At 45.0% G+C, this 15,293-nt stretch overlaps 1 protein-coding gene across 6 annotated transcripts in view; it reads left to right on the forward strand.

Moving 5' to 3' along the window:
* Nucleotides 1-15,293, forward strand: part of SVOP (SV2 related protein) — a 97,092-nt gene that overhangs the window by 79,545 nt on the left and 2,254 nt on the right. For 3 of the 6 annotated variants that reach the window (XM_084995648.1, XM_084995649.1, XM_084995650.1), the window contains 5 exons: nucleotides 1,303-1,379; nucleotides 7,834-7,941; nucleotides 9,168-9,279; nucleotides 10,192-10,273; nucleotides 14,839-14,928. In XM_084995648.1, coding sequence (XP_084851774.1) covers nucleotides 1,303-1,379; nucleotides 7,834-7,941; nucleotides 9,168-9,279; nucleotides 10,192-10,273; nucleotides 14,839-14,928 — 469 coding nt within the window. Of the gene's footprint in view, nucleotides 1-1,302; nucleotides 3,356-6,853; nucleotides 7,942-9,167; nucleotides 9,280-10,191; nucleotides 10,274-14,838; nucleotides 14,929-15,293 lie in introns of all 6 variants that reach the window. The other 3 variants (XR_014826990.1, XR_014826989.1, XR_014826988.1) reach the window with 3 other exon arrangements.

A 15,293-nucleotide genomic window follows, 5' to 3' on the forward strand; every position in this document is an offset into this window, starting at 1 on the left:
CCGCATTCTGCATCAACGTACCAAGCATTTATTAAACACCTGCTGTGTGCCCAGTACAAGGATGGAGTCAGCAGGATGTTTTTTAAAGGTGGGGAAACAGAATCGAGGGCATCTATCTTTGCATGTGTGTGATTCTGTTGGGCTGATGTGACTCAAACACTAAGCAATTAATTAGAGATGAATTTGAGAATACCATAGAAATCATTATATTTGCAAGCACATATTGAAACCCAAAGAAATGAATCACTGGCTTCTGCTTATAACTGCGTTCCCATGTAACTGTACTACAGGATAAGAATATTCTGGTCCTATAGACTCAAGTGTTCTGGTTCCTAGGGCAGTTGGGCATTAATTAACTGTGTCATTCTTATCTAAAATGCCCGTGAAGTCTGCAGACTCCATACTTGACCTGACACACAGCAGGTGTTTAATGAATGCGTGGTGCGTTGATTCAGCTGCCAGGAATGCAGGGACAGAGCTGGAGCCCAGTTCTACATACACTTTTTCCCCTGCTGTTCAAAAGTAGAGTATTCCAAGGAAACCTTTCATAAGCTGAGGCATAAAGTGAAGAAGCAATTACCTGAGGACACCTCTTGCTAACAAAAGAAACAAAATAAATGAAGATCAAGCACAGGTGCTCACAGACACTACACTATGGCGGCTTGATGTTGATATGCTGAGTGTAGTTCCTGGGGAAGGAGCTTGGTGGCGCCACTCCCACTGCTTGGGTCAAGTGCTGCCTCTATAAAGGCTGAATTCTATTTTTGCTTTTCGCCTTTTTTTATAAAAGGTAAAATCCCCTTCGGACTTTTTCCGGTGAGCAAAAACATACTAATGTAGGTCTTTTGTAAAAGTGGAGTAATTAAACTTTGGGAAAGTGAGGGATACCTAGATTATCAAAACTTTTCCCTCCTCTTCCCTACCCAACTCGATCAACTCAACCCGGAAGCCCTGACATCTATGGACATCTCTCAAAATGACTGTGTTCTGCCAAATTTTGGTCCCCTATTTTTTCCCTCCTTTTGCCAATAAACAGCCTTAGGGGTGGCCTGTCTGTGATATAATTGTTGATCTTTCAAAGGACACAAGATCACTTTTCTTTAGCACATCACTGTGCTTGGTACCTGCCATCTTCCCACTCAAGGGGTCCAGGACAGCCCCCAAAAGGTCCAGCGTGGCCTGAGCCAAAAGACTCATCTCTGCCACTCCTGCTGTCGATGCAAGTCCTTCCCGAGGGGAGAGAGAATGGGGGCTTGCCTCCCTGCCCTCATTTCCTTACCTTTCTCGCTTCCTTCCTGGCAGGTTTTCCAATGCGTTTTCTTACTATGGACTAGTTCTGCTCACCACTGAGCTCTTCCAGGCTGGAGATGTCTGCAGCAGTGAGTAGCACAGCCTTCTGTCAGTTAACCTCCTCCTCTTCCAACTACAAGGTCACACACACGCACCCAACCCCCAGGTCTGCCCTCACAGGTCCCAGGAGAACGTTTCTGTGCAATCTGAGCATGTGAGAGCTGGGCTGTGGTTTCCAAGACGTTCTGTAGAGACCTGGACAACCTTGTCAGGAGAATGGTGTCATTAAGGCAGAGTCGCATCTTCTGTCCCCAAAGGAGGTCCATGATGCACAGCACTGAGTTTTATGGCTCTGACCCTGAGCAGTAATCTTCATATGCTCATTAAGTCTGAGGAGCAGACTGTCACCCAATCCTGGCCACTCAACAGAACCATCTGGGGAGCTTTTAACCAAGGCGGTACCATTTAAAAAATGCCTAGACCAATTTATGTGGCATCTTTGGCACCCAGGCAGGAGTGGGTTTGAAAAGCTCCCCAGGTGATTCTTTTGTGCAGCCGGAGGTGGGAACCACTGAACAAAAGGAATGAATAAAAAGCGAAGTCTGTACAGAGATGTCTAGGCTTTCAAACCAATCTGTCTTTAATGGAATACATTGAACCCAGGATGGGGGCTTGAGGGATCAAGTTCTTGCCTGTTTGTGGGACTTGTCCAATTATCTTTTTCCTGTTAAGCCTCTATAATCTGAGTTAATGGTTTGGTTTATTGGTATAAGGATTTAATGAGAGAGCAGAGTCACACCTCACAGGGAGGTGTGGGAGAGTCTTAAATCAGCTGCCCTGAGGAAGCTGTTCCATTGTGAATGTGGGATTGGTATTGAGTGAGCTTAAATTGTTTGCCCCTAATGGGGCAATTTTTTTTTTTAAGCAAAGCGGGGGCTCCAATTGGATGCTATATATAGAGCAAAGATTGGCAGAGCTTTTCTATAAAGGGTCAGATAAGAAATATTTTAGGATATATGGGCCAAACAGCTCTGCCATGTGGCAAAAAGCAACTGAGCACAATATGGAAACAAGCCTTGCCTCTGTTCCAAGGAAATCTTTTTTATGACCACAAATTTGAATTTCATATCCTTTTTTTATGTCATGAAATGTTATTCTTCTTGTTTATTTTATTGTTTTTGTCTTTTTAGGGCTGCACTCTTGACATATGGAGGTTCCCAGGCTAGGGGTTGAATCGGAGCTACAGCTGCCAGCCTCCACCACAGCCACAGCAACGCCAGATCCAAGCCATATCTGTGACCTATGCTGAAGCTCATAGCAACACCAGATCCTTAACCCAGTGAGTGAGGCCAGGGATCTAACCCGTGTCCTTATGGATACTAGTCAGGTTCTTTACTGCTGAGCCATGATGGGAACTCCATGTTATTCTTCTTTTGATTCTAAAAACTATTTTAGGAGTTCTCTGGTGGCTCAGTGGGTTAGTGATCTGGTGTTGTCACTGCTGTGGCTCTGGTTACTGCTGTGGCTTGGATTCAGTCCCTGGCCCAGGAACTTCTGCAGGCCTTGGGTGTGGCAATAAATAAATAAATAAATGTAAAAACCATTCTTAGCCTGCAGGCCAGGCAGAAAGCAGGGGGGACCAGACTTAGCCTGCAAGCAGATGTTTACCAACCTGTGTTAAAATCTCATTCTTATACGTGGGTGGGAAAGTGATAGGGAAGGAGAAGTGGGTTGTGTTATGAGAGGAACCCTGAGCTTAAGGTACTCTGATCTTTTATACCAGATGATAAGCCTGCCTGCTCTTTGTTCTGCAGAAAGAAGCTGTATCATCAAAGGCCATAAGCAAACCTGCCCTTTACTCCAAAGGGGGATGGATGCACTCTGTCTTTCAAGGCTATTTGCTAAACTAAAATCCTTGAAAAGATAGTCCAGGACAAAGGCAATAAGTGCCTCTACTTATAAAACATGCAGAGTATGTGAGAGACCCATGGAGAATTGTCTGCTAACACCAGTAAGAGGTTACAGCTGGTTCAAAGGAGCATTCAGGAGTTCCCGTCGTGGCGCAGTGGTTAACGAATCCGACTAGGAACCATGAGGTTGCGGGTTCGGTCCCTGGCCTTGCTCAGTGGGTTAACGATCCGGCATTGCCGTGAGCTGTGGTGTAGGTTGCAGACGCGGCTCGGATCCCGCGTTGCTGTGGCTCTGGCGTAGGCCGGCAGCTACAGCTCCGATTCGACCCCTAGCCTGGGAACCTCCATATGCCGCGGGAGCGGCCCAAGAAATAGCAAAAAGACAAAAAAAAAAAAAAAAAACGAAAAACAAAGGAGCATTCAAAAGACACATGTAGGAGTTCCCATTGTGGCTCAGAGGGTTAAGAACTTAACTAGTTTCCACAAGTATGAGAGTTTGATCTCTGACCTTGCTCAGTGGGTTAAGGATCCAGCGTTGCCAAGAGCTGCAGCATAGGCTGCAGACATGTCTCAGATCTGGCATTGCTGTGGCGGTTACGTAGGTTAGCAGCTGCAGCTCCGATTAGACCCCTAGCCTGGGAACCTCCATATGCCTCAGGTGAGGCCCTAAAAAGAAAAAAAATCTAAAATAAAGGACACATGTGTATAGGCAATCAGAAAAGCTGAAATGGATTTACACTTAGAGGCAAAACTTGGCAGCTTGCTTAAGGCAATAAGCAATTGCATCACCACCAGATACAGTTTGGATTTTGAGACAAGAATCATTTGCATTAGTATTAGTATTCCATAATGTGAAGTTATATTTTATTTTATTTTTTAGTGATTTTTATTTTTTTCCATTATAACTGGTTTACAGTGTTCTTTCACATTTCTACTGTACAGCAAGGTAACCCAGTCACACATACATATGTACATTCTTTTTTCTCACGTTATCATGCTCCATCATAAGTGATTAGATATAGTTCCCAGTGCTACACAGCAGGATCTCATTGCTTATCCATACAAAGACAATAGTTCCCATCTATTAACCCCAATTCCCAGTCCATCCCACTCCCTCCCCCTCCCCCTTGACAACCACAGGTCTGCTTTCCATGTCCATGAGTTTCTTTTCTGTGGAAAGCCTCATTTGTGCCGTATATTAGATTCCAGATATAAGTGACATCATGTGGTATTTGTCTTTCTCTTTCTGACTTACTTCACTTAGAGTAAGAATCTCTAGTTCCATCCATGTTGCTGCAAATGGCGTTATTTTATTCTTTTTTATGGCTGGGTAGTATTCCATTGTGTATATGTACCATATCTTCTTAATCCATTCATCTTTCAACGGACATTTAGGTTGTTTCTATGTCTTGGCTTTTGTGAATAATATTGCAGTGAACATGTGGGTACATGTGTCTTTTTCAAGGAAAGTTTTGTCTGGATACACGCCCAAGAGTGGGATTGCTGGATCATACGGTGGTTCTTTCTGAGGTACTTCCATACTGTTGTCTATAGTGGTTGTACCAATTTACATTCCCACCAACAGTGCAGGAGGGTTCCCTTTTCTCCATCTCTCCAGTATTTGTTTTTTGTGGACTTATTAATGATGGCCATTCTGACTAGTGTGAGGTGGTATCTCATGGTAGTTTTGATTTGCATTTCTCTAATAAAACAGGGATGTTGAGCATTTTTTCATGTGCTTGTTGGCCATCTGTAAATCTTCCTTAGAGAAATATCTATTCAGGTCTTTTGCCCATTTTTCAACTGGGTTGTTGGCTTTTTTGCTATTGAGTTGTATAAGTTGTTTGTATGTTTTAGAGATCAAGCCCTTGTCAGTTGCATCATTTGAAACTATTTTCTCCCATTTTGTAAGTTGTCTTTTTGTTTTCTTTTTGGTTTCCTTTGCTGTGCAAAAGTTTGTCAGTTCGATTAGGTTCCATTGGTTTATTTTTGCTTTTGTATCTGTTGCCTTGGGAGACTGACCTGAGAAAACATTTGTAAGGTTGATGTCAGAGAATGTTTTGCCTATGTTCTCTTCTAGGATTTAATGGTGTCTTGTCTTACGTTTAAGTCTTTAAACCATTTTGAGTTTATTTTTGTGCATGGTGTGAGGGTGTGTTCTAGTTTCATTGATTTGCATGCAGTTGTCCAGGTTTCCCAGCAATACTTGCAGAAAAGACCATATTATTCCCATTTTATATTCTTGCCTCCTCTGTCAAAGATTATTTGACCATAAGTGTCTGGGTTTTTTTCTGGGCTCTCTATTCTGTTCCATTGGTCTGTATGTCTGTTTTGGTACCAGTACCACACTGTCTTGATGACTGTGGCTTTGTAATATTGCCTGAAGTCTGGGAGAGTTATGCCTCCTGCTTGGTTTTTGTTCCTCAGGATTTCTTTGGCAATTCTGGGTCTTTTGTGGTTCCATATAAGTTTTTGGATTGTTTTAGTTCTGTGAAAAATGTCATGGGTAATTTGAGGAGTTCCGATTGTGGCTCAGTGGTTAACGAATCTGTCTAGGAACCATGAGGTTGCAGGTTCGATCCCTGGCCTTGCTCAGTGGATTAAGGATCCGGCCTTGCCGTGAGCTGTGGTGTGGGTTGCAGACATGGCTCGGATCCCGTGTTGCTGTGGCTCTGGCATAGGCCGGCGGCTACAGCTCCGATTAGACCCCTAGCCTGAGAACCTCCACATGCTGCAAGAGCAGCCCTAGAAAAGGCAAAAAGACCCCCCCCCAAAAAAAAGGTTAAAAAAATGTAATGGGTAATTTGATAAGGATTTCATTGAATCTGTAGATTGCTTTGGGTAGTATGGCCATTTTTTACAATACTAATTTTTCCAACCCAGGAGCATGGAATATCTTTCCATTTCTTTGAATCCTCTTTAATTCCCTTGATTCATGTTTTATAATTCTCAGCACATGTCTTTTACCTCCTTGGTCAGGTTTATTCCCAGGTATTGGATTTTTGGGGGTGCAATTTTAAAAGGTATTGTGTTTTTTATTCCTTTTCTAATATTTCATTGTTAGTCTACAGGAATGTGACTGATTTCTGAATGTTAATCTTATATCCTGCTACTTTGCTGAATTTGTTGATCAGTTCCAGGAGTTTTTGGGTTGAGTCCTTGGGGTTTTCTACATATAGTATCATGTCATCTGCATACAGTGACAATTTAACCTCTTCTCTTCCAATTTAGATACGTTTTATTTCTTTTGTTTATCTAATTGCTGTGGCTAAGACTTCCAATACTATGTTGAATTAAAGTGGTGAGAGGGGGCATCCTTGTCTTGTTCCAGATTTTAGTGGGAAGGCTTTCAGCTTTTCTCCACTGAGTATTGTATTTGCTGTGGGTTTGTCATAAATGGCTTTTATAATGTTAAGGTATGTTCCCTCTATACCCACTTTGGTAAGATTTTTTTTTTTTTTTTTTTTTTTTTTTTGGTCTCTTTGCCTTTTCTAGGGCCGCTCCTGCAGCATATGGAAGTTCCCAGGCTAGGGGTCTAATCGGAACTGTAGCCGCCGGCCTATGCCAGAGCCACAGCAACACGGGATCCGAGCCACATCTGCAACCCACACCACAGCTCACGGCAAGGCCGGATCCTTAACCCACTGAGCAAGGCCAGGGATCGAACCCACAACTTCATGGTTCCTACTCAGATTTGTTAACCACTGAGCCACGACGGGAAATCCATGGTAAGAATTTTTATCATGAATAGATGTTGGACTTTGTCAAATGCTTTTTCTGTATCTATTGACATGATCATGTGGTTTTTGACTTCTTTTGTTAATGTGGTATATGACGTTGATTGATTTGCATATGTTGAACCATCCTTGTGAACCTGGGTGAAGTTATATTTTTAAAAAAGCTTAAAGATAATGAAAGGCGAGCTAACCTATAAAGGGTTCAAGGACCTTTTGCCCATTTCAAAATCCTTCAGTCTATTTCCTAACAAATGATATGGGATGGAAAAAAGATAAAGTAAGGGAGGTCAGGACTGTGGGGCAAAGTAAAGGGCTGTGGATAAGTCAAAGTTTTAAGTGGGGTGGTCAGGATGGCCTCAATGAGAAGGAGAGATGATTTAAAGGAAGACTTGAAAGAGGTGAGGAAATCAGTCATGGGGATTTGTAAAGTGCAATTGAGGAAGAGAGCAGCCAGTGCAAAGATCCTGGGGAAACAGCAAGAAGACCCATGTGGATGAAATAGCACGAGCAGAGTGTGGGAGAGAGAAGGTGGGATCAAGGAAGCCCAATAATATAGGCGGGGGTCACTGGGGCCACCCTAGAATCTGTCTGCCCCCTAAGCACCTAGATGTGCCAGTTCCGGGCTAAGCACATTCCTATACATAACCTGCTTTCGGAGTCTCAGCCACCTCGCCCTGTGGTTTCCATAGCCCCAGTTTAACAAGGAACCTGGGGCTTAGAAAGATGCAGCTGTAACACTGCTGGTTGGGATGCACACCCAAGTCTGACCCCTGAGCCTGTTCTCCAGTCCCGACGCTCCAGCCAAATCCTACCCAAGGCAGGAGTTGCGGGGAGGAGGGTGCGGTTCAAGACTGTGCATGCCTCTGCCTCTCTTCCTCTCTGTCTCCACCTCCCAGTCTCCAGCCGGAAGAAGGCCGTAGAGGCAAAATGCAGCCTGGCCTGCGAGTACCTGAGTAAGGAGGATTACATGGACCTGCTGTGGACCACGCTCTCTGAGTTTCCAGGTGAGGGACCTGTGTGAGGTGGGGCTGGACCAGGGCAGCCTGGAAATGTGGCTCGACCTGGTACCGCCTGGCGCAAATACCATTGCTGAGGGAAGCTGGGGGTTTATTTTCAGTCGTTAGCTACAAGTTGTTGAGACCTGCAAAAGGGCTGCCATTTTACTCTATTTGAAGGCTAACGTGTGAAGCTGCCCGGTTTCACACCGGCTGGCAGGAGACCCCTGGGTCAGAGACCAAAGACTGTTACTCAAGGCATGGCCAGAAGCCTGCCTAGTATGTTAGTGCTGGCTCTTCTTGCCCCCCAAGTCCCATGGAGAGGATGAGGAAGGATCCAGGTGAATCTTACACATGCAATGGATTTGCAGCACAGCTGAGACATCTCAAGCTAGGGAACCCACATCTTTTATAATGGGCTGCCAAAAACCTGCTCTGCCTTTGCCCTGAAGAGTGGCATTGTCTTTATTATGTTGGACAGTAAACAGACTTTCATCTTGCTCTAGAAGGAGACAGTATTGCTCTCTTCCAAGGCTGTTGGCTATACCAACAACCTTGAGATGCTAACCTGGAACAAAAAGGGACAGCTAGTGCCTCTGCTCATAAGATGTACAGAAATACAAAATCCCTGTGGAGAATTGTTCCTCAACACCAGTCACGCTGGAAAGGATCAGTGGGGTGTTAAAAAGCCCAACCTGCATGTAAAGCAAAGGTGATTGCTCTTACATCTAAGTCTTTCCATCCTAATCAATTCAAATATTGATATAAACTTTTTTGACGTGGAGTTCCTGTTGTGGTTCAGTGGGTTAAGAACAACATATGGTGTCACGGCCAACATAGCGGCTGTGAAGATGTGGTTTCAATCCCTGGCCTCATTCGTTGGGTTAAGGATCTGGTGTTGCCACAAGCCGTGTCATAGTTTGCAAATGTGGTTTGGATCCGGTGTCAGCGTGGCTGTGGCATAGGCCTCAGCTGCAGCTCTCATTTGACCCCTGGGCTGGGAACTTCCATATGCTGCAGGTACAGCTGTAAAAAGAAGAAAAAAATTTTTTTCACTCAAAAAAAAGAATTGATATCCCATCACTTCTGCCATATCCTAGTTACTAGAAGTGAGTGGCTGTGGTCCAGCCCACTGTCAAAGGGAAGGAAATGACACAAGGTGTGAATACCAGGAGGTAGGGGTCACTGGGGCTCACGTCAAAGCGACCTCCCCTGGTGCCCCTTCTCCCTTGCAGGTGTCCTTGTGACTCTCTGGATTATCGACCGCCTGGGCCGCAAGAAGACCATGGCCCTGTGCTTCGTCGTTTTCTCCTTCTGCAGTCTCCTGCTGTTTATCTGTGTCGGAAGGTGGGTTGTGAAACCAGCTCTCTCTGGCCAGCAGGCTTGTTTCTCAGCTTGGGGTCTTCAGGCTGTGGATACGACCCTTGGGGATCTCCCCCCAGCCCCTCACTAGGACTGAGGCTTTTGGCTACCTCATAACTGGCCAAAAGATCAGGCTCAAAGTTGGGGCCTCTGACGCAGGTAGGGGTTCCAGGGCACTTTGGTCCAAATTTTGCTCCTGCACCATCACATTTAGACTTTTGATATCATCTCCCAATGAGGTCGTGCACATAGCTGTTTAATTCACATTAAATTAAGAGTGTTCATCTGTTGCATATTTCAAGGCTCTGTTTTATAATCCTCTTTTGGCATTTCTCCATCTTTTCCATCTATCAAGAGCCTCAAAATATGCAAGTGGCCTGGGCCTCTCTTGACCAGAGAGGCCCCAGACCAAATCACAGATGAGCAATCTGTGGAAGGTCTGGAGATGCAGCCTAGATCCAGAAGCCGATGTTCAAAGACATTATGGGAACAATGGAACAGAAAACTGGGAATCAGGATTATTTGGAAAATCCTGAATAGAAGTTTACTTTCCCTGGTTCAGCTGGTTCCTGGCTCGATTCCTGCTCCCACTAGGTCCTATCTGGACTCTGGATTGTTTATATTACATCTCCCCAACCTTGTCCCTACCCTGGGCACCACAGGTGTTTCCGTCTCCACATAGAGCTTTGGAGAATGATAAGCTTATCAGAGTAGGCCCTTGGAGAGGGCATGGGGCGGGGGGGTCTGCATGCCTGTGTGAGTGCGTATTGGGTAGAGGTGGGCTTGGCCGATTTCTAGGGTGTACAGTCAACCTGAGCAGATAAGACATCACTGAAAGAAGCTGACAGAAAAAATACCTGCTCATCTGCTTTTTTTTTTTTTCCCCTCTCTCTCTAGAAATATGCTCACTCTTTTACTCTTCATTGCAAGAGCGTTTATTTCTGGAGGCTTCCAAGCAGCCTATGTTTACACACCTGAGGTAGGAGAGATGTCTGGGAGCAGTGGGGGCAGAGAGTGGGAGGTAGCTCTGTTTCCAGAAACACCCAGCTGGGCTCCTCCGAATGAAATTTGTCCTTGAGTCTGAGAGGGAACTCTGAAGGCCTTCATTATTTCAGGCTTTCTTTCAATCGTTATTTTCTGCTTATAAAAGCTCATGTTCAGTGTACAAGTTCCAAATGTTACAGGGCTATATAAAAACCTCAGATTACTCAGCCATAAAAAGGAACAAAATAATGCCATGTGCAGCAACATGGGTGGAACTAGAGATTCTCATACTAAGTGAAGTAAGTCAGAAAGAGAAAGACAAATACCAGATATCATTTATATCTGGAATCTAATATATGGCACAAATGAACCTATCTATAGAAAAGAAACAAACTCATGGACTTGGAGAACAGACTTGTGATTGACAAGGGGGAGGGGGCAGGCATGGGATGAACTGGGAGTTTGGGGTTAGCAGATGCAAACTATTGCATTTGTGTGGCTAAGCAATGAGATCCTGCTGTTCAGCACAGGGAATTATGTCCAATCACCTGTGATGGAACATGATGGCAGACAAAGTGAGAAAAAGAATGTGTGCGTGTGTGTGTGTGTGTATATATATGTACAACTGGGTCACTTTTCTGTATAGCAGAAATTGACAGAACATTGTAAGTCAACTACAATTAAAAATTTTTTTAAAAAGGCAGTCTAAAGGACCCCCACATTCTGCCTTCCCAGAGACCACTTTCTTGAATAGTTCACTGTATAACCTCCCAGATTTTTTCCTAATTTATATTAGTGCATGTATCACATTGGGCAACTGAGCAATTCAGATGAGTTTAATAAAGGGGCTAATTATAATGGTGTGGGGTAGGGCTCAGGGAAACCAAAAAGTGTTGGAGCAGTGCCCCAGAGCTCATGATGGGGTGCAGGAGGCTAGGCACACAGCTACCACCCAAGGCCTAGAGCTCAGGTGGGGTGAGCAGAGGGTGTATAACAGGGTCTCAGGAGGGAGCTGTGAGGATAAAAGCTGTGAACTTTAATTGAGAGACACATATGGCCTGAGGCAGCCTGGGAGGGCAGAAGCAGGGGAATAAATACCATGGTGGCCTCCATCTTCCACCTTCTTCCCCCCTCCCACGGGACTTCCCATTGGCTGAACCCAACTGAAAGCCAGAGAGCCAAGAAATCCTTTGTGGTCCACACTGGTCAGCCCCCAGGGCAGAGAATCAGGTGGGGAAGAGTAGAGAGAGGTTCTGGAAGGGAGGATAGAAGACAAGGCACTCAGGACATAGGAAACTTCTTTGCTCTTATTAACTATTGCTATGCTATACCATATTGTACGGTACTATATGGTGATATATATCCTATATCATTATGTACAGTTCTTTACTATGCTATATAGTGTCCTGAGCCATGATAGGAACTCCAGCATATGTAATATATGTCATATATAACATATAGCATAGTAAAGGATCATACATAATATACACCATATTATACATATTATATGGCATATATTATACAGTATACTTTATTGTACTATATCATATGTATTATATATACTATACTACACTATATAGTATAGTATGGGCAAATCATAACCTTATAACAATTCTCCTATCAATCAATACTCAAATTGTTTTCAAACTTCACCATTACGGTGCAGAGGAAAATAGCTTCACCTATTCTGTGCACCATGTGTGCTTTCTTTAGAATAAATAAGGTGGAGGATTGCTGAATTAAAACCTGTAATAAACATTGCAAATGTTGAGAGAGATTGAAAAAAAATTCACCCTCTAAAACATGGCACAAACATGGCACTTCATACAATGGTGTCTGAGCGTGACCATTTTCCCACAGTCAGGGATTATGGGTTATGCCTGGTATTTATTTTATCTCATCTTTTTTTTTTTTTTTTTTTTGTCTTTTTGTCTTTTTTGTTGTTGTTGTTGTTGCTATTTCTTGGGCTGCTCCCACGGCATATGGAGGTTCCCAGGCTAGGGGTTGAATCGGAGCTGTAGCCACCAGCCTACGCCAGAGCCACAGCAACGCGGGATCCGAGCCGCGTCTGCAACCTACACCACAGCTCACGGCAACGCCGGATCGTTAACCCACTGAGCAAGGGCAGGGACCGAACCCGCAACCTCATGGTTCCTAGTCGGATTCGTTAACCACTGCGCCACGACAGGAATTCCCTCATCTTATTTTAGATAGGGGCAAAGGGAGGGAAGAAATAGTATGTACCAGATGCCACTCCAGGAGGAGGAGCCGTCTAGATTGTTCCTCATGCCCTCAGGTCTGCATAGCACTCCAGAGTCTTCCAGCTCACCTTCCAGGCCCAGTGCCAAGCCTGCCTCCTCCAGGAAGCCTTCCCAGATTTCCCCCTCTCCTGACTTCATTTTGCCCTCTGCACCTGTGCCCCACTTTGGTATTTTCAGTCATGCCACATGCCACCCCCAAGGAGACTCCTACTCAGGGTCCCTGTAGACAAGGCCTGGATCTCCTGTTCTTTAACTGTCTCATCTAGCTTGGTGTCCCCTCAACAAAGCCTTATGAATTGATTGCTGGAGCCTCCCAGAAGGGCCTCAGGAAACACTAAAAGGCTGCCTGCCCTGTAGGGACTGGGAGGCTCAAGGTCTACACCAGGGCTATATCCAAACTGCCGCCTTCTTTTGTTCAGGCCAGGAGCTAAGAATGGTTTTTATGTTTTTAAATGGTTGAAAGCAAAATTGAAAGAATATGGAAAATTATATGAAATTCAAATATCAGTGTTCATTATAAAGCCTTATTGGTGGGAGTTCCCATTGTGGCTCAGTGGTTAACGAACCTGACTAGCATCCATGAGAATGTGGGTTCGATCCCTGGCTTCACTCGGTGGGTTAAGGATCTGGTGTTGCCATGATCTGTGGTGTAGGTCACAGATGTGGTTCGGATCTGGCATTCCTGTGGCTGTGGTGTAGGCTGGCTACTACAGCTTCGATTCGACCCCCAGCTTGGGAACCTCCATATGCCATGGGTGCGGCCCTAAAAAGACAAAAAGACCAAAAATAAAATAAAATAAAGCTCTATTGGAACACACCACACTCCTTCAAGTGCTGTTGTGGCAGAACTGCTTAGTTGCCAGAGACCAGAAATCCCCCAAAGCCTAAATTATTCACTCTGGCCCTTTAAGAAAAAAATTGCTGACTCCTGGCTTAAATTAATCCAGACGGCTACTCCTAACAATAAAAAATTGGTTAAATAAGTGATGATTGATCCAAATAATAGAATTCTGTGCAATAATTAAAAATCATGGTGGGTTGGAGTTCCCGTTGTGGTGCAGCAGAAATGAATCCGACTAGGAACCATGAGGTTGTGGGTTCAATCCCTGGCCTCACTCAGTGGGTTAAGGATCCAGTGTTGTCATGAGCTGTGGTGTAGGTCACAGACACGGCTCAGATCTGGTGTTGCTGTGGCTCTGGCGTAGGCTGGCGGAAACAGCTCCAATTAGACCCCTAGCCTGGGAACCTCCATATGCTAAGGGTGTGGCCCTAAAAGGACCAAAAAAAAAAAAATCATGCTGGGGAGTTCCTGTCGTGGCTTAGCTGAAATGAATCTGACTAGTATCCATGAGGATGTACATTTGATCCCTGGCCTCGCTCAGTGGGTTAAGGATCCAGCATTGCCATGAGCTGTAATGTAGTCACAGATACAGTTTGGATCTGGTGTTGCCGTGGCTGTGGTGTAGGCAGGCAGCTACAGCTCCAATTCCACCTCTAGCCTGGGAACCTGCATATGCCGTGGGTATGACCCTAAAAAAAAATCAATAAAAATTTAAAATCATCCTGGGAGTTCCCACTGCGGTGCAGCAGATTAAGGATCTGGCATTGCCACAGCTGTGGCATAGGTCACAGCTGCGATTCAGATTCAGTTGTGGCCTGGGAACTTCCAAAAGGCCACAGGTGCAGCCAAAAAAAATTTTTTTAAATCACACTGTTAGAAAAGCTAAAAGATGGACACGGGAAAGTCCACAATCTTTCTCAAAGAGGGGGAAAAAAAAATAAAAGTAGGACGTACTGAAATACCCAGTTGATGAAATGATATCCTCTCTAGAATCTGCCTTCATATAACTTAGGCAGGGAAGGAAGTGAGAGAATGTGACTGAAAGAAGCACAGGCCATAGAGGATTGGTTATACTATTCTGCTTCAGTCTGTGCTTGAAATTCTTCATGACAGAAGGGAAAAATAGGAATTTAGTACCTATATATTCATCCATTTGGATAGAACCAGCCAGGGCAGAAGGACCCTCTTGCCAAGTTCCCACCCCCCAGCGTGGCTCTTACCCTCTTTCTCAGTTGAGTTTCCTTTCCTCTTTGGGGTGAGACTTCCCACCCCACTCTTCCCCCCACTCCACCCCACCCCCCTCTTCCACCCCTTAATGAAATCCCGAACCCCTGAAGGACTCATCCTAACTCACGCCCAACCACAGCAGAGGCAAGGGATAATCCCATTGTTCCTGGGCCAGAGGGGAGGAGAGGCCTGCATTTTCTCAATGTGGCCACTTTGGCGGCTGTGTTTCAGGTCTACCCCACGGCGACCCGAGCGCTGGGCCTGGGCACCTGCAGCGGCATGGCAAGGGTGGGCGCTCTCATCACCCCGTTCATTGCTCAGGTAGGTGTCACCCCAAATACAGAGAGGACAGCCATTATTATAAGCTGAGCTGCTGCTCTGCCCTTGGTCTGCATCCTCCTCTCTCATCCTGGCAGCCCATCCTACAAAAGAAGCAGTATCACTCACAAATGAGAAAACTGAGGCTCAGAAGGGGCAAGAGACCTGTTCAAGGTCACACAGCTGGGAGGTAGAAGAGCCGGGAATCAAACTCCTGTCTTTCTGATGATATGGCTGAAACCAATTTGATTGAGAACAAGCAGGCCCCCATGCCTCCACTGGAAACATATGATCCTGTCCCTGGTTTCTGAATTGGATAATGAGTTGTCATTGCAGGATTTTGCAGCTCTCTGTGTCTTTACAAAAAC

Source organism: Sus scrofa, chromosome 14, assembly GCF_054392235.1.
Source record: "Sus scrofa isolate SSC_HxYL_T2T_F1_AM1 chromosome 14, Sscrofa_HxYL_maternal_Yorkshire_Landrace_v2.0, whole genome shotgun sequence".
NCBI classification, from domain to species: Eukaryota; Metazoa; Chordata; class Mammalia; order Artiodactyla; family Suidae; genus Sus; species Sus scrofa.